At 38.9% G+C, this 27,065-nt stretch overlaps 2 protein-coding genes across 5 annotated transcripts in view; one reads left to right on the top strand and one right to left on the bottom strand.

Annotated features, from left to right (window-relative positions):
• The window catches only part of LOC309687686 (uncharacterized protein), a 236,000-nt gene that overhangs the window by 34,742 nt on the left and 174,193 nt on the right, over nucleotides 1–27,065 (bottom strand). The gene's annotated exons all lie outside the window — the stretch shown is intronic.
• Nucleotides 1,484–13,662, top strand: scn3b (sodium channel, voltage-gated, type III, beta). 3 transcript variants are annotated; one of them, XM_082503449.1, is made up of 7 exons: nucleotides 1,484–1,756; nucleotides 2,114–2,342; nucleotides 4,371–4,546; nucleotides 4,649–4,877; nucleotides 7,368–7,506; nucleotides 10,148–10,231; nucleotides 12,105–13,662. In XM_082503449.1, exons 2-6 carry the CDS (start codon nucleotides 2,288–2,290, stop codon nucleotides 10,209–10,211), a joined length of 663 nt encoding a protein of 220 aa, XP_082359575.1. In that variant the 5' UTR covers nucleotides 1,484–1,756; nucleotides 2,114–2,287; the 3' UTR covers nucleotides 10,212–10,231; nucleotides 12,105–13,662. The 3 variants fall into 3 exon arrangements, with proteins under 3 accessions (XP_082359575.1, XP_082359576.1, XP_082359577.1); XM_082503450.1 differs by lacking the exon at nucleotides 2,114–2,342; XM_082503451.1 differs by lacking the exon at nucleotides 10,148–10,231.

Below are 27,065 nucleotides of genomic sequence, written 5' to 3'. Positions count from 1 at the left end.
TTTTCCTTTGGCGGTAATCTTCTTATTGTTCCAGATGCAGTGGCTGCAAAATTAAATACTGTGATGTCACAGTGAGATTATTATGGCTCTTTCAGACTGTGCTGTATCATAGATTTATCTCAGTGCTTTTCTTTTAACGTCATAGCAACCCCGTTGTCTCGGTCAGTGCTTCAGAGGATTTGGTTTCCTTCGTGTGTACCAAAGCACAGAGGAAGCATGTCTGGTGATTTCAGTGACTGCCAATTTTGATACTTGTTTACCATTTGTTATGGTGTGTGTGTGTGTCCATATATGTGAGTAACTGAGTGTGTTTGTGTGCATCTTTGCTGATTGATTTTTAATTGTATCTTACAGGTTTTTTTTTTTTACTGCCCAGGGACTGCAGATGGAAATTAGCTACTAATCTAAATCTGGTACAAAAATGTTTTCCCTTTATGCAAATATGTTAATGTATTTTTTTACATAGTCCCTGAAAGAAATAAAGAATAAACAAGATGTATAAATCTTTTTCTAATTCTAATTACAATGGCTGGATTAGTAATGCGATTTGTAAGAGGTTTTTTTGGTAAGTATTAACCAGCTGTTGGCACTTTTATGCTTAAGATAATACATGTGCAGTATATTAAAGTTTGCAATAGGTTGCCCAACAGAAAGCACTTTATACATCCATCAGGCAAGTCTGTTGGTATTAATATTAGATGTTATTCAGGTCTGCAGAGCGGGAAAACATATTTATCCTTGTCTCCTTGTCACCTCTTTTAGTTTTTACAGTTGAGTCAAATCCCTGCTGGTTTTTATTGATAGAAAAAAGTGCAATTTTTAAGCAGGTACTTGCGTACTCTCTCTGGTGCAGGTGGTGTGATGGACTGTTTTTTCCCTGCCTGAATCGAGTGAATCACTGCATCCTACTGACTCGGTTTTAAACTTCATTTTTTAGCATTGTCAGTCTTGAAAATCACTACATTTTCTTTAGAATAAAAAGCCATGAAAATAAAGTTTGATGTGGTGACAGACCTACATAGACTTATATTTATATAATAGGTACACATTTATCACCTTGACGTTGGTTAAGCTGTTTGTTAGGTGCTTCTGTACACTTTGGAACAAAATCTTTCACTCTGGAACACTGACCAAGAAATCAGCATTGTTTTGATCCAAGATCTTTCACTTTAAAAGACAAAAAACAAAAAAACAATGACACAGTATCAGGACATATAAAAATCTTTGTGAGACTTCTTCACTGGTTGGGCGGGGGCAGGAAATGCAGGTACTGATGTGTAACTAATGAAATGTCTTAAGAAGAAACTCTACTTCCAGCTTCTAAACAAGCTTATGTAACACATGACAAAGACAGCCTTGTGTCATCTTATTCCTTCATATAATGTTCATTCTTAGGACTGATTTGCATTTTTTGGTTTCTACGTTGTTTAGTCAATATTTAAGCAAATGCAAACAAGCTTACCGGCTGAGTTGGTTAGGCCTACCCAAGTGACAATAATGTGGTCCTGCACACTGTAGCGTAGGAGGGAGTGACTCACGCATGCGTATCAAACCCTCTGCCCCTGCCAGCGCTAAGTGACTGCTGAAAAACAAAGACATTGAGCCGCGGCTGGGAAATGTCATCAGTCATCTCTAATGGAGGAAACAGATTTCTGACAGTCAGTAGGCTTATTCTTTGAGGGGTGAAATGAGAGAACTGGCCTCGATGCTTTTTTCTGCATGTGTGTAATCAGGACTTCAGATCTCGCAACAATAAGTGAGTACGTCGGCTTTTGAGAATCCACAGGTTCCAGATGCTATCCGCCCGTTTCTAGAAAGATTTCCGCGGTGTTTCTGGATGGGTCCGTACTCAGTGACAGCAGTTATGCGCGAAGAAACTGTGGGATCACTCATGTAGTCGTCTCACATCACGGACTTGTTTATTTCCCCGAGTCGAGGAAATGATGAACTTAGTTCTTACTGTGTAAATGAGAATTGCGCATTAAGGGCTATATGAACGCTTCGGTTATTAGATGAGCGCCTCAAAATAACGATTAAAATCCAAGAAGAACCCTTTTTGAATGTGTAAATCAGAAACGCGTCTTTTCTAAGAGTTCTTGGCGTGGATTTTCAGACACGAAGAGGAAAGTTACCTGCGCTCTTATCGGCCGAGAAGAGGCGCTGTCCGTGGTCCTGAAGTCTTTTCAACAACTCCTCTGTCTCACACCAGACCTCGTGTGAAGACTACTTGAGAAAAAGACCAAGTTAAAGCGATACTGTCCTCCAGCAGCTCCACAAAGAGCTGAATATGGTAACGCAATATAAGCTTCATCGGCAAACTTTGGTACTTTTGATTTATCTTGGTAAGTATAATTCTGCAAGATGTCAAAATATCCTGTTTGACTGTGGACTTATCATTTTCTATCGTACGTTTTTATACAACAATGAGTAATCAGGGGCCTTGGCAGTGGCTTGCGAACCACACAGGAAGCTGTGAACTCAAAACCCAGTTTCAGAGCAGTCCCATTGGTCTGCAGAGCCCTTCACTGCTTAATGTTGTCAGCATTTAAGGGAAATGAATAGAATCATTGAAGAGAGGCCACTGGGGTTAAGTTTCTTCACTTTCCCCATTTCCTCTGTCCCCTTCATGCCTTCCTCTCTATTTCTCTGCTCTGTTTCCATGTGTTTGTGTGAGCCCTCAGCTTAAAAAAAAAGAGAGAGAGGATAGAATCAATGTTTGTCACTGTCAGCCCAGCGGGCTTTGGGTTATATAAGAGCACTGGGCCCAGTCACATAAACACAAGTAATGTGTCTTTGTGATTATAATCCACTGAATTTTTTTTCTTGCATATGTTTACTCACTTCCTACGCCTCTCCCAATATTCTTCTACCACTAATGCATTTATATTTCAATTAGCTCCTCCCTTTTGTATTATTTCCCTCTTCCTACACTACCCACAGTTTATGCACTCCCTCTATCCATTTATTCCTCCCACTGCTAGTAAATACTAATGGGCAGAGGCCATCATTAGGGCTTGAATTTGCTATCAATATTGTGACTTAAGTGTCTCCAATGGCCCACAGAGCTTTATAAACCAGTTTATCTTTTTAATGCTCACTGACTTTGCATCTGGTTCAACATTGGGTTCAGTGTGAGACCCGATGACCACCACACATCAGTGGGTCATTAAGTTATTACAAAGCATTAAAACTGTTCTAGCATGTGTTTATGAATAACTAAAAAATGATGCATCGCGGCAGATACTACAGAATGCTTGGAATTTGATCAGTAATAAGTGCATCTTTAAAGGGACATTTGACACCTAAAAACAAATACACTATATATTTTGTTTCCTCTTTCCATTGTGTTGGTCAGTTTTAAGAAAGTACATTTTTACAAAATCGAATACATAAGTATTTGTTTTATTTTAAACCTTTGGAAAGCACATTCTTAATGTTTAGTGGGTTCAGCTTGTCACATCATTCATGTATAAAAAAATATGGTCATGGTAAAAAGAAGGTGAACCCTCTGAAAATGAACCCAATTCTAAGGTTTTAGATAACAGAATATAGCAAAAGTGTATCTAGTCTTTACCAGGTCTTAAAATTAGGTAAATAGAACCTAACATGTACAGCAGTACATGTTAGACTGTTATTGATTTGCCAAAAACTAAGCTAAAAGAAGCAGTCGGTAGCTTATAGAACCAATTAATTCACTTTCCTTTCAGTTCACTTTTATTTATATAGCAGCAAATCATAACTTCAGCTGCCTCGGGGTGCTTTATATTGTAAGGTAAAGACCTTACAATAATACAGAGAAATCCCCAACAATCAGACAACCCCCCTTTGAGCATGCACCTGACAGTGGGAAAGAAACTCTGTGCCATTGTAGTCTTAAAATAATCTTAACATTTAATGATTGACTTCAGACTGTTAAGAAAAGACCTAATAACCCTGCCCAGATTGATGGACAGTAACAGTTGCTTCTCCATTGCCGATGTCTTTCTTCCTTGGCTTTGTGTTAACTCACGCCTGAATGCTCCAGATGATCAATTAATCGAGTATGTTTGATTTGCAGCACCTGGCCTTTTAACTCATATGGAGGCAGTAAGAGTGTATGTCGTTTTTCACACGTAGCTTCTGCATTTTGGATTAGTTTTTGTAAGGAAATAATGACACAGTGTAGGATGTCATGTTTTCTAGTTTATCTTGGTTGTATTTGTTGAATTTAAAGACCTGCTAAGGATGAGATTATTTTTAATTATATTCTTATGTGTGAAACCAAAGAGGGTGTGCTTTCTTTTTTTCTACTCTTTTTCTCTCTTTTTTTTTTTTTTTTACAATTACATTGCGGTAAACTAAATATATGTAACCTTTCCATGCTTCTCAAGTCCACCTGTGCATGCCGGTATGTGTCGATGTCCAGTCAGACACAGAAGCAATTGTGGGAAAAGCCATGAAGTTGACCTGCATCTCCTGTTTGAAGAGGGAGGAGGTCACCGTAAAGACATTTGTAAAATGGCTTTACACCCCAAGTCCAACAAAAGGCAAAAATATTTCATATCTTGTAAGTTGTTTCTACGTTATTGTAAATGATCTAGCACATTGTGATTTTGCTCACACTGTATGTGTATTTAATTAATGCCTGCACACTTTTCCTTTCTCCTAGATATACGAATATAACACTAACAATTCCAATGTGGACGATAATCCATTTAAGGACCGTCTAAACTGGAACGGAAGCAAGGACTTACAAGAGGTCTCCATTGAAATCCGTAATGTCACCCATAATGACAGTGGTTTGTATACCTGTGAAATTCGTCGTTTGTTTGACTTTGAACTATACACTCCAGTCTTCGAAGTAAACAAGACCATCAACCTGACTGTGAAGGAGAAAGGTATGCCTAAATGTAAAATTCTTGCACGCTATCCACCTGTGTCCTGTGCTCAACTTTAGCTCTTTTTTCCACATCAGTAACACGAAATAAGTCAAATATAAATGGAAACTAAAAAGCTAGTAATGACTGATATGATGAAAAATCTCTCTCTCAAATATCTTCCCAGCATTAGTTTGTGTATGTTCCATTTTCCCCACATGCTCTAATATTAACAGGGCAGATTTGTTTTTGTTAACGAGTATTCTCCAAACTCACTTAATGAAAAGAGTTTGCAAATGCAGTACACCTTAAGTGACGATTCCACTGTAGACCTGCACATTTAACACTGAGATGAGAGAAAGACTAGTCTGTGTTTTATGTTTATTTATGTTGCACAAATCACCAACAGTAGATAAAAAAATAGTACATCTAATATTGTGTGTGTGAACGCAGTCTGCCACTAACTGCACCGCTTTCCTTCTTTCCCCCTTTCTTGTGACTGCACTGGTTTAAAAGGAATAACTGTGTGTTGTTTTGTCTGCCTTTATTGTCCATCAAAGCTTTCTTCTGTTGTCAGTGAAGGTGTTAATTCAAACCAGCTACTTTGCTATCTATAATAAGGGGTAATGTATTCTGCTTCCTGAATGCTTGGCTTGCTGAATGCGTCATGTTCCACCTTAATCGAATATACCCTACGTATATTTGAAATTACTCAACTCTCCCCATTTCTCTAACCTTACATTTTCTATATATGCTTGCACATAACATATTGTGAGCTATCAGGCGATAGGCTAGTTTGATTTAAAGAGTTTGCACCCATAAAAAGAAGACTGAAGAATAGAGTACAGTTAGATTGTTTTTATTATATTCACAGCCCGTCCTCCATATTTCACAGAACAGTTGTTTCAGATTTCAAAAAGCCTGCAGCTAGTGCACTGTACACTAGACCATGGTTACATTAATGTTGCAGTAATGGCATCCATAGTGGTAGAATGGATTACTTCGTGGCTGACATATCCATGCTTTCCCATCAAAGGGATTATATTTCACTAATATTCTCCTTTTGCTGGGGCTGCTGAATCAAATCAGAAAAAGCTGTCAGCTGTCTGGTCAGCAGGCTTTCTGGAATTTGTTATACACTAAGTGACACAGTGGTTCACAGTCACTCGTTATGAAAACAAATGAAGGACAATAAAAGGAAAACTTTCTTTAACAGCCGAAGGTGCCCATGTGCACTTTGAAACAGCTTCCGCTTGCTTGTAATCCCTCTTCTTGCTCTTAATGGGTTGTTAATGGGATGCTGTTCTAATGGTCTTCCATTGTAAACAATGGACAGAAAGCAATAAATGAGAAAGCATTTTCAACAGGATGTTGACAAGATATCAAACAAGATATTTGTTTGATTTCACTGACTGGATATTGAATTATCAGTAAAATAAACTATCTGTTGAACCGCAGTGACATTAAAACCACCTGTCGAGTACTTTGTATGCCTGCTCTGGGGGTGCCTTTGTCTCACGATAATAAATAAGCAGCAGATTCCTTAGTACCTGCAGGATGGTGCCTCCATAGGTGGGGCTTGTTCTCGTTCTTCACCTGCATGGTTAATTTGGAGGGAGTTTGGAGGCAGTGCCTTGGGCTCGTTCTTAATTAGTTTTATTGTGTAGCCATATGTTCTATAATGTCTATGCTGGTGAAGAGCGTCATAGTTGTATACAAGACTCGCAGAATTTAATCCCAGCAGGCATTGTGAATGGTTTTAATGTTGCAGCTAATCTCAGTGTATATTAAGTATGTAATATTTAGAATAGGACTGGATGATTTATGTGCTATTACTTATTCCAGAAGCATCTCAGAATGGCTAATGAGCAGAAGAGGATTGTTTACAAGGAACAAAAGCCGTTCTGGTGTCAAAAACAGCATGCAATTATTTTTATGACAGATTCTAAAGTTAGAGTATGTTTCACGCTCTGAGAACCTCTGTGACATTGCATATTCATCCTATTTTCATACTTAAAGATACCCTGTGGAGATTTAGTGTTTTTATATGCAGATTTAGGTCGAATGTTCGATAGAGATGTTTGCATACACATATGTAACAACAAGATAAGCTCTGCAACAAAACAGTGAACACTGTTAGGAAATATTTGGTATAAAAGCAGCCTTGCAAAATCTCCACTGGGCACCTTTAACTCTGTAGGGTCTTTTTCATTATATTACAGGTATGGCCATAATATTATGAATGCAACATGAAGTAGTTTCTGCATCACTTTTTAAGAGTATCTACAGTCAGGATGCAGCTGCATAACCATATTTATTATTTGTTTAATTGGATTTGTTCTTCAGTGAAAGACATAAGACAATGCATTAAAAAATTATGTATGACAAATGATTGTGGATCAGCAGTGTTGTACAAGATCAGGTCTCTTCTGCTTTTTTCTGCTCGCGGTATTCCAAGGAAGCATGCATAATGAATAATACATGTGCTTTGCCACTGTTTTAACTCTGCAGCCAGTGACGACACCACTGCAATCTACTCTGAGATCATGATGTATGTGTTGCTGGTGTTCTTGACCTTCTGGCTGTTGGTAGAAATGGTCTACTGCTACAGGAAGATCTCCAAGTCTGATGAGCAGACCCAGGACACAGCGTGAGTCTCATGTACAGATGCACAGACAGATAAATGTTAGCAGGGATGTGACTGAACAGCGAATTTAAACAGCGTGTGTCCTGAACACAACCATGACGTCACATTTTCAGATATTTATGCGTTATGAGTCAAAACTCAGCAGTGGGTTTACATTAATTTGAAAGTCTGAAGTCACCAAGGAAGTGCACAAATAGCTGTAAGTGTGTATTTGCTTAGGACTTCTGGTTACATAATTGTAATTTAAAATCTAAAAAATATGGTGGGTAGGGAAATGAGATTTAAGAGTCAATCGGGGAAGAAAGGGACTGAGAGTGAAGGAATGAGGCAGGGGGGCAAACACACAGACAGAGAAGTAATTCAGTCCATCAGTTTGTAACCCTCCTGCAACACTAATCTGTCTTTTACCTAAACTGCTGACTGCTCTTTTTTTCTAAACAACCTTTTAACATCCGTGATGGATTTTCAGCTCCATCAGTGACGGGCATTTTGCATCGCTTTGTCAGTAATGTCAAAGACCCAAATGCACCTTTATAGTCAGCTCCCACTGGATTTTAGTGGTGCCAGCTAACCTTCACAACCCACAGTTACAACTTTTGTACAGAGACCTTATGTCCTGAAGAGAGCAATCATGCATGTGCTGATCCAGTTATTTTTATTTTGCAAACACTTACTGAATCTGCTACACTACATATCTGCTTCCTTCAGTGACAGATTAAGTCCACGTACTGCACAATATGCACAACATTGCTGAATATTCACAAGACCCAATATCCAGGGTTTAGACATATTACAACATAATAAATAGTGAAGTGTTTCTGTGAGCTAATATATTTCAAAGAACTATATTTTCAACTAAATTTGAAACTAAACTTCTCTAAAAATATTCGGTTATTCATTGGCTTTCTATTTTACTATTAGCACTAACAGGTAATTAAGAGTTATTGGAAGTGGCAGAATTAAAATGCAGAACTTTTCTCACAGTTTTCAAACTTTAGAAAACAGTCATGTACTATCTCATATTTGTGTAGTGACAAATGTAATCAAGCACAAAATTAAAAATTACAGCATTATTGGCCAGTGAGGCCAATGTTTCAGTGTTGTCAGATAGACAGACACACAGACAGATAGACGGACTTTGGGGCTATTTTGTAATCAGTATTGTTTTTTAATATGGTTTAATTTAAATAGCAGTAAATCACTCTGACACTTCTTGGTCGCTGAGTTTTACAAAGTAGGTATTACAATCTGTGTTTTCCTGAAGCATTTAGGTTCAATTTTATGAACAGTAGACAAATTGACAGATAAATTAATAGTCCAATTATCAAAAAATAAAATGCTCCAAAAATTCAAAATATCAAGGCAACCTGATTCAAAGGCTTTCTGAGTTTTCTTATCTGTTGATATTCTAAGATTTATGCATTTCGATGTCCTCAGCAGCTTGAATTTTCTTCTTCTTTTGCGGTGTGCATTGTGTTTTCTCCTAGTTGTGAATTGGGGACCTTTTGTGTCTCAATCACACTTTTAATTTCCAATTTAAACAATTTTACTTTTTTAATTTTGTTTGGAAAATGAATTGCCCCCATGAATTAAATACAAGTGGCTCCACTGATTCTGGTGAACCATCGGAAATATAGGAGAAACCAAAAGTTCCATCCATCCATTTCCTTCCGGCCCAGGTGTCGTAGGGCGAGAGGAAATGGGACACGCTGAACCAAAGAAAGACATACAACCATTCGCACACTGGGCAATTTAAAATAACCAGTTAACCTAATGCCATGAACTACAAGTCGCTGGACTGTGGGAGGAAACACATAGACACAGAAAGGACCTTCTCATTATCAAGTAACAGTGCCACACCCCCAAAAACGAAAAGTTGTAAAGCAAAAGAAAGAAGCTTTTTAATTTAAAGTCAACCGCAACAGTCAAAAAGCTCAGAAATCTCAAAAAACTATTAGATCTGAGTTTTCTCAGCTGTAATACTGTAGCCTTGTCACTACCTGTAGCTGAAAGACTGCATAGGCTTTGGCCATTAGCCATTAGTGACCCTTATGACAACACAGAAGGTCTACCCACTCAAAGAATGCCATATGTAGCACAAGTAGGACATTTTGAGATTACCTTTTGTGATGCATTAGTGGTTGAGAACGTATTAGTCATGTCCCTAAAGGAGAAGATAGGAGGCAACGATGTGATCTGTCAAAGAGTTAAATTAGGCTATTTCTGAAATGTGCTTACAGTCACAAAACTCGTTTCACTTGTATAAAGTGTTCTTCATCTACACACTTTCAGTGCAGCTCTTTTGAATTGGGAGCATATTCAGTGCAAGTACTGTGTTTTGTTTTTTTAAACATGCTGATGGTTGGCTGTAAAATGCTGAATTAGGATGTCACATCTTGCACATCTTGATGTGCCTTCCACGCAGTCCCTAGGGCACTGCTCGGATTAGATATTTTTTATCTGGTAAAACTCATTCCTTAATTTCTGTGAATTAGAGTCACATTTTCACGCTTCAATAAACAAAACGGAAATTCAGAGTTGTTGCACTGTCATGAGCACTAAGTAGCTGTGGTGTGTGGTGCTAGAGAGGCCCATAGCACCAGGTCTTAGACACTCCTCTGTTTTTCTGCCAATCTGCCCACAGGACAAACTACCTAGCCATTCCCTCTGAGCAGAAAGACAATCCAGCCGCTCCTGTTACAGAATAACAGTGGTTTTCAATGACACGGTATTTTATATGTGATTCTCTCATCCCAATTCTAATCACTGAAATCATCCCTTGTCTTTCAATTCATGTGTTTGTACCTTTATCACTCATAATTGTGCAGCTCTGTGGAGGAGTCTGCTGCTTCAACACCCCTTGTGCCCTTCTTTCTCATCCCCTTCAAAGGGGCTTTCATTTCTGACATTTAAAAAAAACAACAAAAAAAACGGCCTCACTTAATCACGAATCCTCCATTTTTATTCAGTCACCATTCAGTGTCCAATCTGTCCCACTTTCAATGATTTTCCATTAGGAACGATTGCACATAATTAATGCAAGCAGTGTTGAATGAAGTATCTGAAAGTGTGGGGAATGTAAGCATGTTCATTTTAGATATATTGATTTCTAGCACATTGAATGTTATGCACAGTTGCATGTTTAGGATGTAGGTGTCACAGTACTGTGCAAAAGTCTTGAACCATTTATTTGCATTTTGCAAGGAAATTGGAAAATGGATGCAGGTATTTACTTTACCTTTACTTGACCAACTTGATCTTTACTCTTTAACAGCCTGAACTCTTAAACAAGCTTTCTTGTCATTTATTTAAGCAACTTTAGGAATAGTTCTCCAGGCTTCTTGAAGGACTTTCAAAGCTGTTCTTTGGACATTGGGTGCCTTTTGTTCTGTTTGTTGTCAAGATGATCCTCCCCCCCCCCCTCACACACAGACACACACACACTTTAATAACTTGGAGGTCCAGGCTCTGGGGAGGCGAATTCATGACTAAAAGTGTGTCATTGTGTGTTTTCCTATTCACGTATGCTTTTTTTAGTAGCATGTCTGGTATCATTTTCATGACAATTTCTTGATAGTATTGCATGTTGGATCAAACTCTGATGGTATTTTTTTGCATTTGTAATACCATCAAGTTTGACAAGATACCGCTTGCTAAAATGCCTCCCCAAACAATGACAGAGCCTCCACTGTGCTTTAGCTGCAATCACTCATTGTTTCTCTTGACCTCCTCCATGCCTACTGACATTGCCTTGTTGCCAGTTCAGTACAGTTCTTTTGTAATTTGGCAGACCTCAGCCTTTTCTCCCCATCCTTGACAACAACCCTTCCACTGAGACCTCTTCTGATGAGGTTTCAGTGAACAGTAGATGGATCAACTGAATTCTGATCTCACTTCCTGTGTCAGGTCTTTGCTGGATTTCTTCGTGTCATGTTATATGTAGACAAAACACAGACTGGTCCATCCCTTGAACTAGGGGTCTTTTTTATGAATGATTCAAATGTCATTGTTAAGTGGCTTAAGAAAACATTCCTCTGAAAATGTTGATGTTCAAGGACCGAATTAAAAATAGAATAGAATAGAATACCCCTTTATTGTCATTGTACATGTACAACAAAATTATGGGTGCTCCACGCCAACTGAGAAGGAATAATATTATAAGTAAGACAGCAGGAATAAATTACAAACAGGAGAAATTTATACAATCAAGAGGAATGTACAATATACAAAATGATAGAAGAGAACAAAGTGCTTGGAAGTAGTGCAAAAGACCTGACCTCCAGAGGTGGCGGAGGGCAGCCAATTATTTTTGAGTGGTGTTAATTACCCTCTGTGCAGCCTTCCTGTTCTTAGTAGCCCCTGCGTTCCAAACACCAGGAAGAGGGCACGCTGTCCACTGAGGAGCGGTAGAAGGACAGCAGCAGCTTCTGGTTCAGGACATGGAAAAAGTGCAGGCGCTGCCGAGCCTTCTTTACCAAGGAAAGTCTGGCACCTTGGAGGAAAAAAATATAAAGAAATGAGGGGAAGCTCAAAGCTTTTGCACAGTAATGTGTGGTGTTGTAAAACTGGATAAGGATAAGCATGTTTTCTGTTCTCCTTAGGTATTGACCAATAACAGTGGGACATCGGTTTCATCAACCCTATCTGTGTCACTACGAAGATATGATTACTCCCAGGCAGCGATGGGAATCCTGCCAACTGACTGCCCCTGTGTATCGACTGTGTCTTGTGAGGAGCCAGTCAAAAATGTCCAAGTGCTCAGTTTTTCTCCTGCCTTTCCTCTCCAGTGTTTTTTTTTAACCTTTGTGCAAGGCGTCTCTAAAAATCAAGTGCTTTCACAGTTACATCAGGTTAAAGAACACAAATGTCATTGTACTGCACTTTTTATCAGAGAATTACAAGCCATTCTTCATTTGGACAGAGCAGTGAGCGGACTAACTAAAGAATTTCTTGGTAGTTAGTAGTGCGTCTGTGATTTATATGACCTATAAACAGATATGATCCCAGAAAATGTCCTAGTCTGTTATGTACATCTTGTATACTGAATATATACTACTTTTTCAGTTCTTTTTTTTAAGTTTTCTTACAATTTTATACCATGCTGAGATTTTTGGGTCACAGTTTTATTTGTATTGGCCAAAAGTCTTTTTAAGGAAACTAAAATGTGCAGCTTTTATATTGTATGGGGCCTGCATTTGTCTTTTTTTCTTTTTTTTTTTTTGCTGTAACAAAATGAAGTGTAATACAAAAATGGAGTGTAAATATGCATAAAATACTGTTTCAAATCACACACTTTTAGCTGGTCTGAACTGATAAATTTCTTATACTCTCCTCTGTAAAAATCTCATAGCCACACTGAGCTCTGGTCTTGAAGTATATTCTATAGGTCAAGTCTTGCTTCATACAGTTAATCTGAAGTTTGTACTCAATGCTTTGACTGTTGCTGTTCTACAGTAGCATTGCTATTGAGACTAAATGTGTGCCTCTTTCTATAATACAGCACTGTAGAACTTTATATACTTTGTGATTCATTCCACCATGTTGGTTTTGTCTGTTACACATATAAAATATGCCATGTTTCAGTGAGCTGCTTTTAAATATCAAATACAATGGATTCCACAATCTGTGTTAAAGCTTTTCTGTTGTTGCTGACTGAAAACCTTTACTAATACTGTGACATTTAAAGTTATTCATATTCAGGGGCCGGACTACTTTGACTGGTACCCAATTTCCAGAATAAGGGGGATGTGCAGGGCTGTAGTAAGTACAGAAAACAGGTCTGGCCCGGATCCGGCATCAAGCTGACACTTCTGACTGCCAGGTCTGGCAATGATGGCACTATTTATGTTCCTATTTTCCTATTTTAGTTAGAAGACCCAAATACGATGTTGCAATACTATACTGCTATGGCCAACGTTTCAAATTAACAGGTTTGTGAGTGTCCACTTTATCCAAAACCTAGTGAGGGTTTACTCATGTTTACCACTGAGTGGCTGTAGCTCAGGCATTAGAGCAGATCACCTACTGATTGGAAGGTTAGTGGTTCGATCCCTGGCTCCCCCAGTTTCCATGTCAAGACTATGAATGTAATTAGGAACCACTCAGTTTAGAGAAAATGTGTGATTAGGCAAATGTAGAGAATAAAGAAGCGCTATATAAGACTCAGTCCAGTCATGTTACTTTTGCACTATTATGTTCCGGCACATGTTGTTTTTACATGGCTTGATTATTACATGGGCCAGCATAGGACCACCAGTGTGTCTGCAACTGGCCCATGTGTGGGCCACCTCTGGCAAACCTGATCTGGTGCAGGTGCAAGAGAGCCTATAGAGGTGGAGGTGTGCTCTGGAGAGAAGAGGAAAGATAGCCAGTTCAAGCAAGACAGAATATATGTGTGTAAATGAGAGGGAGAAGGCTGGAAAGCTGAAGGTGCGTAGTGCAGCCGCAGTGAGGGTAGATGAGTTTAAATACCTGGGGTCAACCATTCAAAGAACAAACGGAGCACAAGAAAAAGGAAGAGTGGTAGAGTGGGTGGAGACACGTGTTAGGGGTTATTTGTGACAGAAAGATAGCAGCTAGAGATAAGTCAAAGTTTATTTCTAAAGCACATAAAAAACAAAAACACTAAACAAACAACAACCCTAAATAATACTGTGTTTGTTCAACTAGAATGGAAAGCACCTGAGAATAAGTATTATTTAAATCTGTTTTAAAATGATTGAGAGACTCTTGCGTGAAAATGATGCATGGAATGGTGAAATTAATGCATTTGGCGATTAGACTCCGATGAACCATTGTGGCTGAACAAAATACCAACGGAGATAGGATATAGGACAGGAACCCCCAGAGTCTAGGCCAGGGGTCTGCAACCTTTCACACTTGGACCCGGTTTCCACGCAAAAGAAAACACTGGGAGCCGCAAATACTTTTTGAAATCTAAAATGAAGATAACACTGTATATATTGTGTTTTTTTTTTTTTTTTACCTTTATGCTTTGTGTGAACAACTAAAGTAAGTAAGTAAAGTTTATTTATTAAGCGCTTTTCACAGACAGGCAGTCACAAAGCGCTGTACACAAATATTAAAATAAACAATACAATCAATAGACATTATACACAATGTAAAAGATTAAATGTAAATAATGTAAAGAATATAAAATACGTAGCTCAACAAAAGGCTTGTTTGAACAGAAAAGTTTTAACTGCTTTTTAAAAGAATCCATAGAGCAACTAAGGTGTGTTGCTTATGAAATCCATGAAGTTCTACCGAGAAAATTACATTTTATTTATGTTTTGAACTCTTAAAGAAATACAACAAAAGGAAAGACGCCCAGCTGAACTAAAATGATCCATGTAGCAAACAAAAATTGTTGTGAGCCGCCACCCTTATATCGCCTTTGGGCTTTTGGACGCTTGACCTGACTTCTAAAAAGTAATTGGAAAAAAAGCACTATACTGCTAACAAAAAAAAAAAGATATTTGCAAAATTCTGCCTAAATATGTATTTTACCTGGTTAATGTGTGTGGCGGGGCGTGGTCTGCAGTGCCGCTGTATGGGAGTCGGACGCACCTGAGCGGCACCCGCAATCACGCCTTGCCGCCTTAAAGTCTGTGCTCTCTCTGCTGTTGTGTTGGTATGTGTCGGGCTGCGTACAGCAACCGTGTGTGAAACGCGATCAATAAAGAGATGCTGAAAAGCATGTTCATGCAAACATCGTCGGGTCTGTCGTGATATGTTTACAATATGGTCCCGAACCTCTGCGCACAGCGTCTGCAAATTGGGGCTTTCATCTTTACGCAGGACTGTAAGCTGTCATCTGTGGGGCGTGAGCTGTGTTTGTTTTTAACTTAGTTCACGGTGGACAACAGCTGCCGACATAATGTGGATCCGAAGATCCATAATTGGCCTACCTGGGGTCGAAAGTCTCGATAAATGCACAGCGTTTCAGCGGGTACACTGGCTTCCGCGAGTGTGACGCTTATTTTGAGCGATGAAAAAATAATAAGATATAATTTTATTTTTATATTTCAAAATCACAATAATCTTCCAATTTAGAACTACATGTTAAAAAAAAAAGAACTAAACACAAATAAAATACACTTTAGCTAATTACTTCTAATGTATTTTCCCAAACCACCCGGAGCCGCAAAATAAAGACTAAAGAGCCGCATGCGGCTCCGGAGCCGCGGGTTGCCGACCCCTGACCTAGACAGTGGTGGTGGTGAAGATGAAGAGTGAGTCTTGGCTGGGGCTCTGAAGTGGCAGCTGATTGGCCCAAGGAAAGCGAACTCGTGCATAAGCTTCATTTGGTTCTAAACCCCAGTGCTCTGGCAGGAGTGTAAGGTTACAAAAGTTCAGTTAACTATGGTGGCAGCAAACTACTGAGACTCTTAAAACCAAGTAATAAAATTTTAACCTGGATCCAGAAATGCACTGGAAGCCAGGGTAAGGAGCCTAAAAAAGTACTGTGATCACACCATTTCTTTCTCGCCAAAAAGCAAGCAGGCGACAAAGTAACGACTAACAGAGCCAAAATAGAAATGACTGCAACAGTCTAAGTGAGAGGTAATAAAAGAGTGAACTGATCTCTCAAAGTTATGTTACAGGAAGCAGGCCTTGACTTGAGGAGCCTTAGTTTAAAAACAAAACTCATCTTAACAGAGTTAATCTGTTTATCTAATTTTAAAGCACAGTCAAAAAAAATCACACCAAGGTTCCTTGCCATTAGGTAACAATAAGAAGCTAAACCACCAATGTGACTCTCATCCTTATCTAAAAGAGTTAAAGGAAAGGTTTATAAGATGGTAGTGATTCCTGCTACCTCTGCCTCCTCCTGTCAACCTGAACGTGGCAGAGTGAAAAATTTTCACTGGGAGTGACCAGAATGGACAGGATTAGAAATTCGTATACTGGAGGGACAGCTCGAGTTGAGTGGTTTGGAGACAAACTTATAGAGGCAAGGCTGAAATGGTTTGGACATGTTGAGAAGAGGGATAGTGGATATATTGGACAAAGGATATAGAAGATTGAGCTGCCAGGCAGGAGAAAAAGAGGAAAACCTCAGAGAGCATGGTTAGTGTGACAGAAGAAGGGATAGAGTGAAATTGGGGGAAGATGATCCGCTATGGTGACCTCTAAAGAAAGCAGCTGAAAGAAGTATGTTACTCAGCACTAATTCACAGGTATCTTTATATAGAATGGCCTGTTTGCCAAGCTAGCTAGTATTAGCTGATAACGTAGCACTCCCACTGCTCGCCTAAATTTGTTAACTTCTGACTCCTATAAAAGTAGTGTTGGGGTTGCAATGTAAAAAGGAGGCTGTAAAGCAGGAGTTCATGTGGCTACATCCGTCTTTCGGTGCCATGCAAACTGTATAATGAGTCCTCTGTTACTTTAACTCTACCAGGACACTGAGAAGAAAATGCAATATTGACCCTCAGCAACTCTTAACTCATGTTCTCCTTATTATCTGTGACTGCAATGGTGATGAAAAGAAAGAAGTTGACTTTAAATCAACCACAATAAGCCCCACTGGCATTCACAGCTCTTATTAACTCAGCAGAAAAGCAGCTAACAAAACGCCTTTCGATTAGTTTCGACTTTAAGTAAACTCGGTGTATTTTAATTGTCTGTCTTCACAGAGCTTAAACACATACGTACAGAGGGGTTTTATTCCGTGGGAAGAGAGCTCCTTCAGATATGCAAAGTCAGAGGGGCTGATGAAGACAAAAAGACAGCAAAAGGCGAAGGTACTGGCAGGGAGAAATAGATGAAAACCAGCACTTAAGAGGGATGTGATGTATGTTGCTCTTTTAGCTAGCCGTGACCCACAGCAGTGACAGATATAGCAGCAGCTGTTGTTATAGCAACCCAGGCATGCCTGAAGCAAGGCAGATTGCCTGGAAAAGATATTACCAAGTGATAGTTGAGACACATTAAGTTTTGCACTAGAGAAAATCTGGAGTGCTTGTTATAGGCAAAGTATAAAGACGCCACCGGTCACATAACATCTGCTCCAGGTGGAAGTAAAAAGCCTTGGCAGATTATCCCAGAATATAAGTGAACACAAACCAAGGTCAGCTATACTGTCCGAATGGGAAACAGGTAACGTAACCAGTGTGGCCTTTATCCATCCATCAAGTTCACATAAATTGGTTATTGATTGTGGGACACATCCCATAAACTCTGTAACAATGTGCCATTATGGATTTGAGATACATTGTGAACGTGCAATTCTGCCTCCTCCTCGCACCACCCCTCCTCACTCTGTCTCCCTCTCTCCTCGCCTCACCGTGTCTCTACCTTCGCCTGCTCTTTTGTTACAATGTGCCTCCCTGAGGATACAACCCAGTAATACGGCCCACATTCTACTAAAATATGTTTCAATTAAACTGCCATGCCCCGACTGCCTCAGTGCTCCAGTAAGCATTTCAAGTTGCATAGGTTTAAGAAGGCAGGACAAGCTGTGGCAACAAACACTCTTAATTTGGAGGTAATTTCCTTTAAAATCACATAAAGCATCGCTAATAGTGGAGAGGGATCTTGAAACTTAAAAGTCCACGGATGAAACACATGGCATTTTAAACATATAAAGTGGATGTCAGTGGATTCAAAGACTTTTTTTCATCTAAACAACCATCATACAATGTGACCATAAATCATTAATCATGCAAGTAGCTGAGTGCCTGTCATTTGTGAAGGGTCTTTGTCTCCCTCTAGTGTGAAGCATATTATGTAGTAAAAAAAAATCAGCGTAATGAATTTAGAGCTTTCTGTTCCTCTGTCAAGAAAGATTACAACACCTAAAGCAACATTTGTTGGACACCTCAAGAATATTGTAATATTTCACAATGAATTCAGACATTTAATTAATTTATTCACACTTTCTAATTTGGAAGGCTGATCAGAAAGGCTTGGCTGTGGACTCTCTATTGATACAGCAGCAGGCTGTAGGCTACCAGACATTACAGTCACCCAGAAACAAAGCCTATTGATTGCCGATCAATAGTCACTTTGGTGGATGTGAGCTCCTATCTGTTTTAGCATTACATTGTCATGATAGATGGGAACATGCTGAGTGAGTAAAGTGAGCAATTATTATGCTTTGATATTCTGGTTTTTAAACAGGATACAATTCCCCCCCAATTTCTCATTTCTTCTCTGAACAGCATGCTGCTTGTTTCTGGGAGAGATTTAACCTTTCCCCCTTTAACTGCTGTTTATAAACTCATTATAGAGCTTCTTTTGGGTCCTCAGTTACCCTCTCTTTTAGACATGGTTTGATGCATTTTGGCTATCGAAGAAAAGATAAAAATATTACTTTGGGAACAGATAAAAGAAAAGGTAAAAATATTACTCGGGGCTCTCGAATAAACAAGCCCAAAGTAGCTTTCGTGAGAGAAGATAAGGCCTGTTTGTCCTCCATGTGTTTGTATCACTGACATTTATTCTAAATGAGTTCACTGAAAACAATCCTGTTTCAGAAATTGGTTTTCTTGGCGATTAAGTCCGGATTGTAGCACACTCAGTCTCTTTTAACTGGAGGAATGTGTGCGTGTGTGACTTGGCCTCTGCTTGGAGGCTTCCAATACATTACAAATGAATGTCAGCGACAGAGCGAAACTGTTTTATGGAGCTAAAATGACAGATTATCTGCTAAAGAACAGGATCATCAAGAGCTAATGTAGTGGAAATAATTATGCTGCCTGAGCAGTTCTAAAAGAAACTGCTAACTATACAGTAGATACGATACTGAAGGGTCTGTCTAAGTTGAGTGTGGCAGCTCTCTTATGGGGTTCTCTCGCCCCCCTGTCTTCTTTCTGCAGCTCATCTGTGACTGTGTTTCAAAAACCTAAGGACTTCCTGCAGATCTCTAAAGAAGATTGAGCTGGGAGACAACCTGTACAGAGTTTTCAAAGACTTTTTAGACTCTGGGACGATGACATTGTGCTGTAAAGAAAGCTGCTCTTCTCATGCTGTTTCAAAAAAAAAGAAAAAAAGGAAAAGAACTATTTAAAATTTGAGTACATTTCAGCTCATTTTCACATCGAATTCCTGTACACACAAGTATGGAAAACTTATGTATTGCATATTGTGATTTTGTGACATCAGTGGCTTTGTCAAAAGAGCTGTCTGGATGTGACACTTGTCAGTAGCTCAAATGAAAGATTTCAGTCGGGTTGATCGTGTGTTTTTGTTTAGGAGACTTGAAGCATTTGACTATGTAAAATAAGGTCAGTTCATGGGTTAATTTGTTTTGCTAAAAACACCGGAATCGCTTTGACGACATGAGGAAGGTGTAGTTAACTCCACTTTATGCATTTGTAAGTAAGCGAGGGAGACAGTCTAAGTTGCGCAAATGTCCTCATCAGGAGGAGCAAGAAAGGCTGTCTGCAAAAGTCTGAGCACGCACCTACTACAAGAGCACCAATTTTCGAGCTTTCACCCAGCAGGCTATAAGAGAAAGATACTTCTAATTATAAACTAAAGATACCTAGAAAGGATCTCATGAGGTGAACTTTGCAGCAGATACCAGCTCGTCTGCTTATGCTGCTAATGTTACAGCGTTTGTTACCAGCCAAAACTGATATTAACAGACCCGAGCAATAAATGGAAAAATATGAAAGCATGTATCCTCTGCAAGTGTTGGATAAAGTGTAAGGACATACTGTTAGTAGGCTGTAAAAATAAAACAGCAGGCAAAAGTTCCAGCTGTGCTGCAATGGAGCAGAGAGGGATGAGTGTTTCTAGTGAACGATATCAGTAAGAAAAAAAAAACTATAAAAAAGAAACATTTTGAAGCACATCTTTACTAAATTAAGCATACATAAATGAATAAATTAATGGTGTTTGTGTTTGGATTAATATTGTCACAGGTTTTAAATAAATTTGTGAGGTTTTCACTGGTATTTTGCACCATGGCATTTGGTGCAAAATACATGGATGCAGCTGGTCCCCCATGATGCATCCATGTATATACGTTTATCTAATACCCAGAAAAAAATCATTACGTGGACACAAATTAATCAGAATGTGCACACAAATTAAGCAGGCCATGCACAGGAGTTGTATTTTGTGAGCCATTTTATTATCATTGACTGTCTTTTTATAGGGACGATTAACTGGGAAAAACTGGGAATGCGACAGTTGGTAAACTCAGTGCTCATATATCAGCTGAGAGTGAGGTGTGGATGACCGAGGGAAAACATGGAGTGAAATTAAAATGAATGAATATGATTTTTGTTGAGGAAAAAAAGGAAAACACAAGCTAATTCACTTGTGCACAAACTTTAACTGGAATGGTGTCTTTGATTCATTAGAAAATACAGCATGTTGGCCATGAGCTTTCGAAATGGTGCACTGGGCCAGATGGACCTTTTTCCTATTGGAGGGGGTGTTTGTGAATAATAGCTGGCTCATTGCCCTGCCCAGCATCTGAAGTTGGAGAGCAAAAACACCTGAACCTATATTTTCTGATGAGCATTTGTTTTGTTAATAAATGCAGATCTAGACTGAAACAGCTTCTGTGTTCATGCATAAAGTCACAATCTAGGCTGTGAAAAACATCTGTTTATGCTGGAGCTGACTGGTTTGGACACATTCAAGACCACACCTCTCTACCCGTCTGTTGAAGGACCACAGTTTTAAATGCTAAGAGAGATTGTTCTGAATTATATGGTAATGTGTGCTGCTCCATAACAGTTAAAGGTCAAGTTCTCCTCCTCTCCTGAAAAGTCCACACTGCAGAATCATCTAAAAGGATTTCAAACCATTGTGTCACAGGCTAAAGTAAGAAAGGTGTTACCACTAATTCCACAGCCTACTGATTTCTTGTAGCTGTCGAAGAGGAACGCAAACATTTCAAATGGAGGGAAAGAAATTGAATTTTTCCCAAAGAAGCTTTCCAAAGATTATCACCAGCAATCCACTTATAATTAAATCTTCACACATTTCATGCTGTATAGTCAGACAAGGCACTAGTGTTGACTTTTCCACACATAAAAAGTGCACAGTTATTAAGCCATTTCTAGAGTGTACAGCTTGATTGACTTCTAGCCAAAGAACATAATTTGTTGGTCTATTTTAGCAGACATAAAGTAAAAAACTGGAATGTACAGCTTTAAACCAAATATGGAGTAAAAGCCAGACATTTTCAAAAAAATGCCCATATTTATTGTGAGAACATGGAGAGGCCACAGTCATTTTGATGAGCCTAATATAAAAAGAAGAAGAAACTTAGCTCTTTGTAAAAGTAATATTCAACCAACCAATCAAAAATCAAGCTCTAACATGTTCATTTGTGATTTAGTGGTTGTAATGGCTTACCAGTATGTCACTTGGTCATTTTGACTAACGTATGATGTATGTTGTAAGGCTTAGTCACAAGAGTGAAAATAGGAGGCAACTACTCTGCAACTTTGAAAAATAAGGGGTTACCCAGTGATTGTTTTAAAGTTTTTTGTTGCCTGGAACTGAGTGTTCCTTCAACTTTTGGATGATGACTTTCAGTGACAAGGTAATTGCACAAATTGCCTGGTGCAGGGGTGCAACCCTTCTCCCAACAATTGCAGTCCAGCTTGGACTGAGTGCAGCCACTTGCAGACATATTGTAGTCCACCCTGGTTTCATGGCAAAGCATGCAATAGACACACTGGTCCACTGTGTGATTCTCACGCTTTGATTTGCTTAAGTTGCATGTAGTAGTATCTATTTAAACCTTTGTTTTCCTCTTGGCTTGAAATAAAATATTGGCAGCTGCTGGTACCATAGCTTACTGTAGTTATATAAGGAGAGATCACTTTTAAGAGTTGAACATGTCTAGATGGTGATGATGATGGTGGTGGTGAAGATGAAGACTAAGGGTTGAATAGAGCTCTGGCTGGGGAGTCTAAGGTGGAAATGGGGAGTCGTCTTTGACGTCTGTCTTTGCAATAGGGGAATCAAATTTCTGGTTGCATTCCTATATAAAAGCAAGGCTGCCATGTGCCATGCTATTTCTTAAACTACTGTGCTGCAGCAAAAAAATTACTATTTTTTGAGGAATTTCTCTTTTTTACTGTGTTCTGGCTGGACTCCGAACACAATTTGTTAAGTGGAATTTCTGCAAATGTAGATTACAACAGATTTGCAAAAGACAGAAATAGATTTGCGATGTTCACTGATTTATTACAGTTATTCACAAATGGCTTGCACGTTATTGCCATTCAGTGACAAACTGATAGCAGGACTAACTCCATCTTCTTGAGGCACCAAAGTCACTTCAAAATTGCAACAGACTGCGAGTTGCCGCAGGCCTGGTCTCTGTCTTCAAAGCGAGCATTTCAAAGGTGATCAGATGGGCAACTCTGCACAATGTTTTAGTCCTTGTTGCGTGTCGCTGTTTTCATTCCTTTCCCTACCATTAGACATCACTTTGCTGGTTCTTATAAATTAATTCATTACACAGACTTAACCACTGTTGCTATCATAACTGTTCGCATCTTGGTCAATAAAATTATTTATCTCATGTATTAACCCTTGCACACATTCACACTACCTGTGACTGCACCCTAGTGTACAAAATGTGCATTACAGCAAAACGAATGCAAAGTGACACATACGGGAACATATGGCTCTCCGTGATCCTGAGAGAGATTAGTGCTCTCAGCTTGCAAACTTCTAATCGAACCCATGCTCAGAATAATAAAAATTAGCAAATCCCCAATTATTAATGACTGAAATTAAAAATCAATCTGAAAATATTAAAAATTTAAATAAAATGAAAAAAAATCAATTACTCTTATAAGAGTAATTGATTATAGACTTCTGTTCTTGAGAGGAAAAGCTCAACAGCTGCTCACTTAGTTATTTTCGCTGATTTTGCTGATACACATTTTGTTGTAAGCCAGAGGAATAATTACAAAAATAAACAAACAAAACTCAATTTTTGCTTCTAAATGTGATGCTTTGTCATCAGTCACACTACCTGGCTGTGTTAATGGGCTATATAGGCACACTATTATTTGGTCAACATTTGCTTAGAGGTTTAACTTTGTCCCCTGACTCATATATTCTTCAAAGTTAATGCCCATTATGGAAACAGAAAGCTGCTGGCACAACACATCATTCAACAGTTTATCGCCTCTTTGACAGCAATTATATTACCTGAACAACTTTGAAGCACCTTTGGAGAATCTTTTCACTTAAGTTTAGCATAATCTAACTTTGGACAATGTACACAGTGCCCATGAATGAAACCTGAGTGCCCGTATAATTATATCTTTCTTGCAGTTACAGGGTTCTTATCATCACCTTGAGGTGTCATTGGCATAAAGGGGAGCATGGAGGTGGAGGTTTTTAACAAACAGAAGGCTGCTCTGGACTACTCAATGAGCAGCCGGTCTTCTCAGGAATATTCATTTACTGTCATGCAATTCATCAAAGCTGCTTTTTAGCAGAAGTCCCCCACTGGGTATGTTATTTTCCTGAAATCTGGCTTTAGTAGCAGATTTCTGTCATGCATATATCACTTTGATCTCCTTGCAATTTCACACAGATGCATGATATTTCTATGGCAATATTCCTCAGCCCTGCATGCCTTTTTTAATATAGGAGTTAAGGAACTTTTTCAGCTTTGGTATAAATAAAGTATATTATATAACCACAAAGAGCTTGTGGATTATTTGTTTCCTTAAATCCAACACACAGGGAAAAAAGCAGATGCAAAATCAGCAATAAACCACATGGAAAATTATTCTTGAGAGACACATTGTCACCCTCTCCATCTCATCTGTTGTGTGTATTAGAGGAAGCAGGTGCTGTGTTTACTTTCTCAGTGGCATTAATCTTATGGAGTAGCCGATATTGGTTGTTTTCTTTATCTTTAGTGCATGTTCCCAAATAAATCACTGAGCTCAAGCCTTTCCATTGTCTTTGTTAGTCATTACACGATTGTCACAGCGGGCTGATACTGGGTAGGGGGGAAAAAAGAGAAAACATATCAAAAACCCCAGCTGTTTAAAACTTCTAAACAGACCTGAATCCATGAATTAAACAGAAGGCCTTTCACCGTGTACCTTAACCTTTCCTCTCTCCCATCCATCGCTCCTATCCATCATCCCATTCTTCATTTCATTCACCCGCTTTTTAAACAAGTGGCATCTTTGATTAGCAAAACAAAGGGGATGCCTTAAATAAAAAGACCATTTACAAGTCAGACTGGGAAGCGAGGCAGTGACTGGGCCCTGCTCTTTCATTCGTGATGAGAGGATGGAGCTGGCCCATAGTACAATGACGTTGCAGCGCCATTGTTAGTGAAATGAACACCTGGCTGCCAGAGAAGTGCTAAATCACTGCTGTGTTTAGCCACACCTGAGGTTTGCTGCACAGAGGGGCACAAAGCAGAACATTACATTGCAGGATGGTTGAATTCAAAGGTAATGAGCACGAGATGCAGAGTGTATTTTATTATTTAATCAATCATCTGCTGGTCTGTCAATTAGATTTACTTTTTTTTTTTTTTTTTTACATATTGATATACTAACTGCAACATTATTTCCCGAGAGAAGAAGCACTGAACCAAACCTGATTATAAACACACAGTTGGCAGGGTAATTAATCCACTGGATTTGTAAAGATTTGGAATTATGCTACGAGGACTAAAGTTAATATGGGGAGAGAAAAAAAGAAGGTTTTAAAACACAACCGAGCATCTGACAAACCCGCTGATTTACTACTTATGTGGTGCAGCCAAAGAAGCAGCTGACTGATATCCTTCCCACCACTACTAGTTAGAGAGAGCCCCAATATGTCTGATAAATGGTATTTTGGCCCCATGGCTATGAGTGCAAACACACGCGAGAAACCTCACACTCAGTCTATATATATATATATATATATATATATATATATATATATATACATCTCACAACCCAAGACTTGACTCACTATTCCACAGATAAAATCCAGATAATTAAACTCGCTTGCTTCTCACCAGTACAGGTTTAATCTGTGGGGATAACGTTATACAGCAGCGAGAAATAACAGTTGCTCTTTTTTTACTGCTATTTCATGCGATGTGGGAGACCATCCTCTGGGATTACTTAACACAGGGTGCACGTAAACAGGAAATTTCCTCCACATCTTTAATCATATTTCAGTTGTTTTTGTTTTTACATAATTTGCAATATGCCCTCTGTACTTTAATTGAGCCTTCAAGCTTCCCTGGCAGAGATGAATGTGTGCATCCTCTGTGACTCAACTAATAATTTTGGGACAGCAACTAATGAACGCTTTGGATCAATAGGAAACCACATAGCATAGCCGGTTACTGAGGTATCCATGCTCTTAAATCCCTGCAGAGGTTTACTGCCAGTGAAAACAGCTGACGTTATCTGCCTCGACTTAGGTCAAAGGCCCGAAATCAGGAAAAATTGTGAGATGCAGGAAGGAGAGGAAAAAAGCAGATGCTGAAGCAGTTTTGTAGGCAAAACCTCAAAAACAAAACAAGCCACTTCGAATAAAATAGGATGAATGATTAAAGTATTTTGGTGTTATACAGGGAAGGCAGCTGTTTACAAAAGTCACATTATATTTTGTGTGTTTATTTATTTATTTTCAGCTTCAGTCTTTTTTTTTGTGGGCTGTAATTTCCTACAGAACCATGGATCTATTTAATAATGTAGTCCGAGTAATAATACGAAGAAATTGTAGTGCTGCTGTTGTGTGCTCGTAACCAATCTGACCCCAGTGATCTTTTTTAGAAGCTCTGCCCTTCAAAGGGAGAGTGAAGTAAATACAGAAGCAGTGAAGTTTTAAAGAGCGCCTAGTAGATAATCTTTTACAGTATTTACCGAGGAAATTGGCCCTCTCAGTTTTCTCATTTTAACTACCCTGTGGAAGAACATTAACTTTCATTTGATTACTCAAACCTTGTCCGAAAAAGCTGCGAAAACATGTGAAATGTCAATAAAAGCACAAAAAATTATTTTATAAATAATTGCATTGTACTGGCCCTGTGATAGACGTGTAACTGGACCGGGGTGCACCTTGCATCTACCCCAAAGTAAGCTATGATTGGCTCCAGCCCTGCTGTGGACCTGAATTGGATAATTAGTTGAGAAAATGCATGGATTGATGCATTCTTATATAAATATAAATATCAATACTTTTCATTAATTTATAATCTGCTCTTGTAAACATATTCATAAAACATATTCATAAAAGTATGAATATGTTGTGACTTGAAACCCAGTAACTCTCTGAGGCTTTCTTTTAAACATTGTTTTGTAGTTATAGCAAGATAGAAGTCCAATTACTACAGGAAATATAAATTAGCCCTCCATTAATATATTGTCCTCATCCACCAAAGCATAGTTTAATTATTCATCTTTCTGTTGTACAAGTGCCCAGATTTCTGGAACCATGGCTGAGGACGGTGATGGCAGGCACAGCGAGAACACTTATGAGAAGGATAGAAGAACACTGGAGCAAAAGCAGACGCTGACAATTGGCTGGCAGTACGCAGTGTTCACACTTACCAAATTTGCTGGACTTTTGGCTTAAACATATTCGAACACCATCCA

The sequence above is a fragment of the Aulonocara stuartgranti genome, assembly GCF_965226115.1.
Source record: "Aulonocara stuartgranti genome assembly, chromosome: 14".
Classification (NCBI taxonomy): domain Eukaryota; kingdom Metazoa; phylum Chordata; class Actinopteri; order Cichliformes; family Cichlidae; genus Aulonocara; species Aulonocara stuartgranti.
Note: the sequence above shows the minus strand (reverse complement) of the source record. Positions and strands in the feature narration are given on the sequence as shown.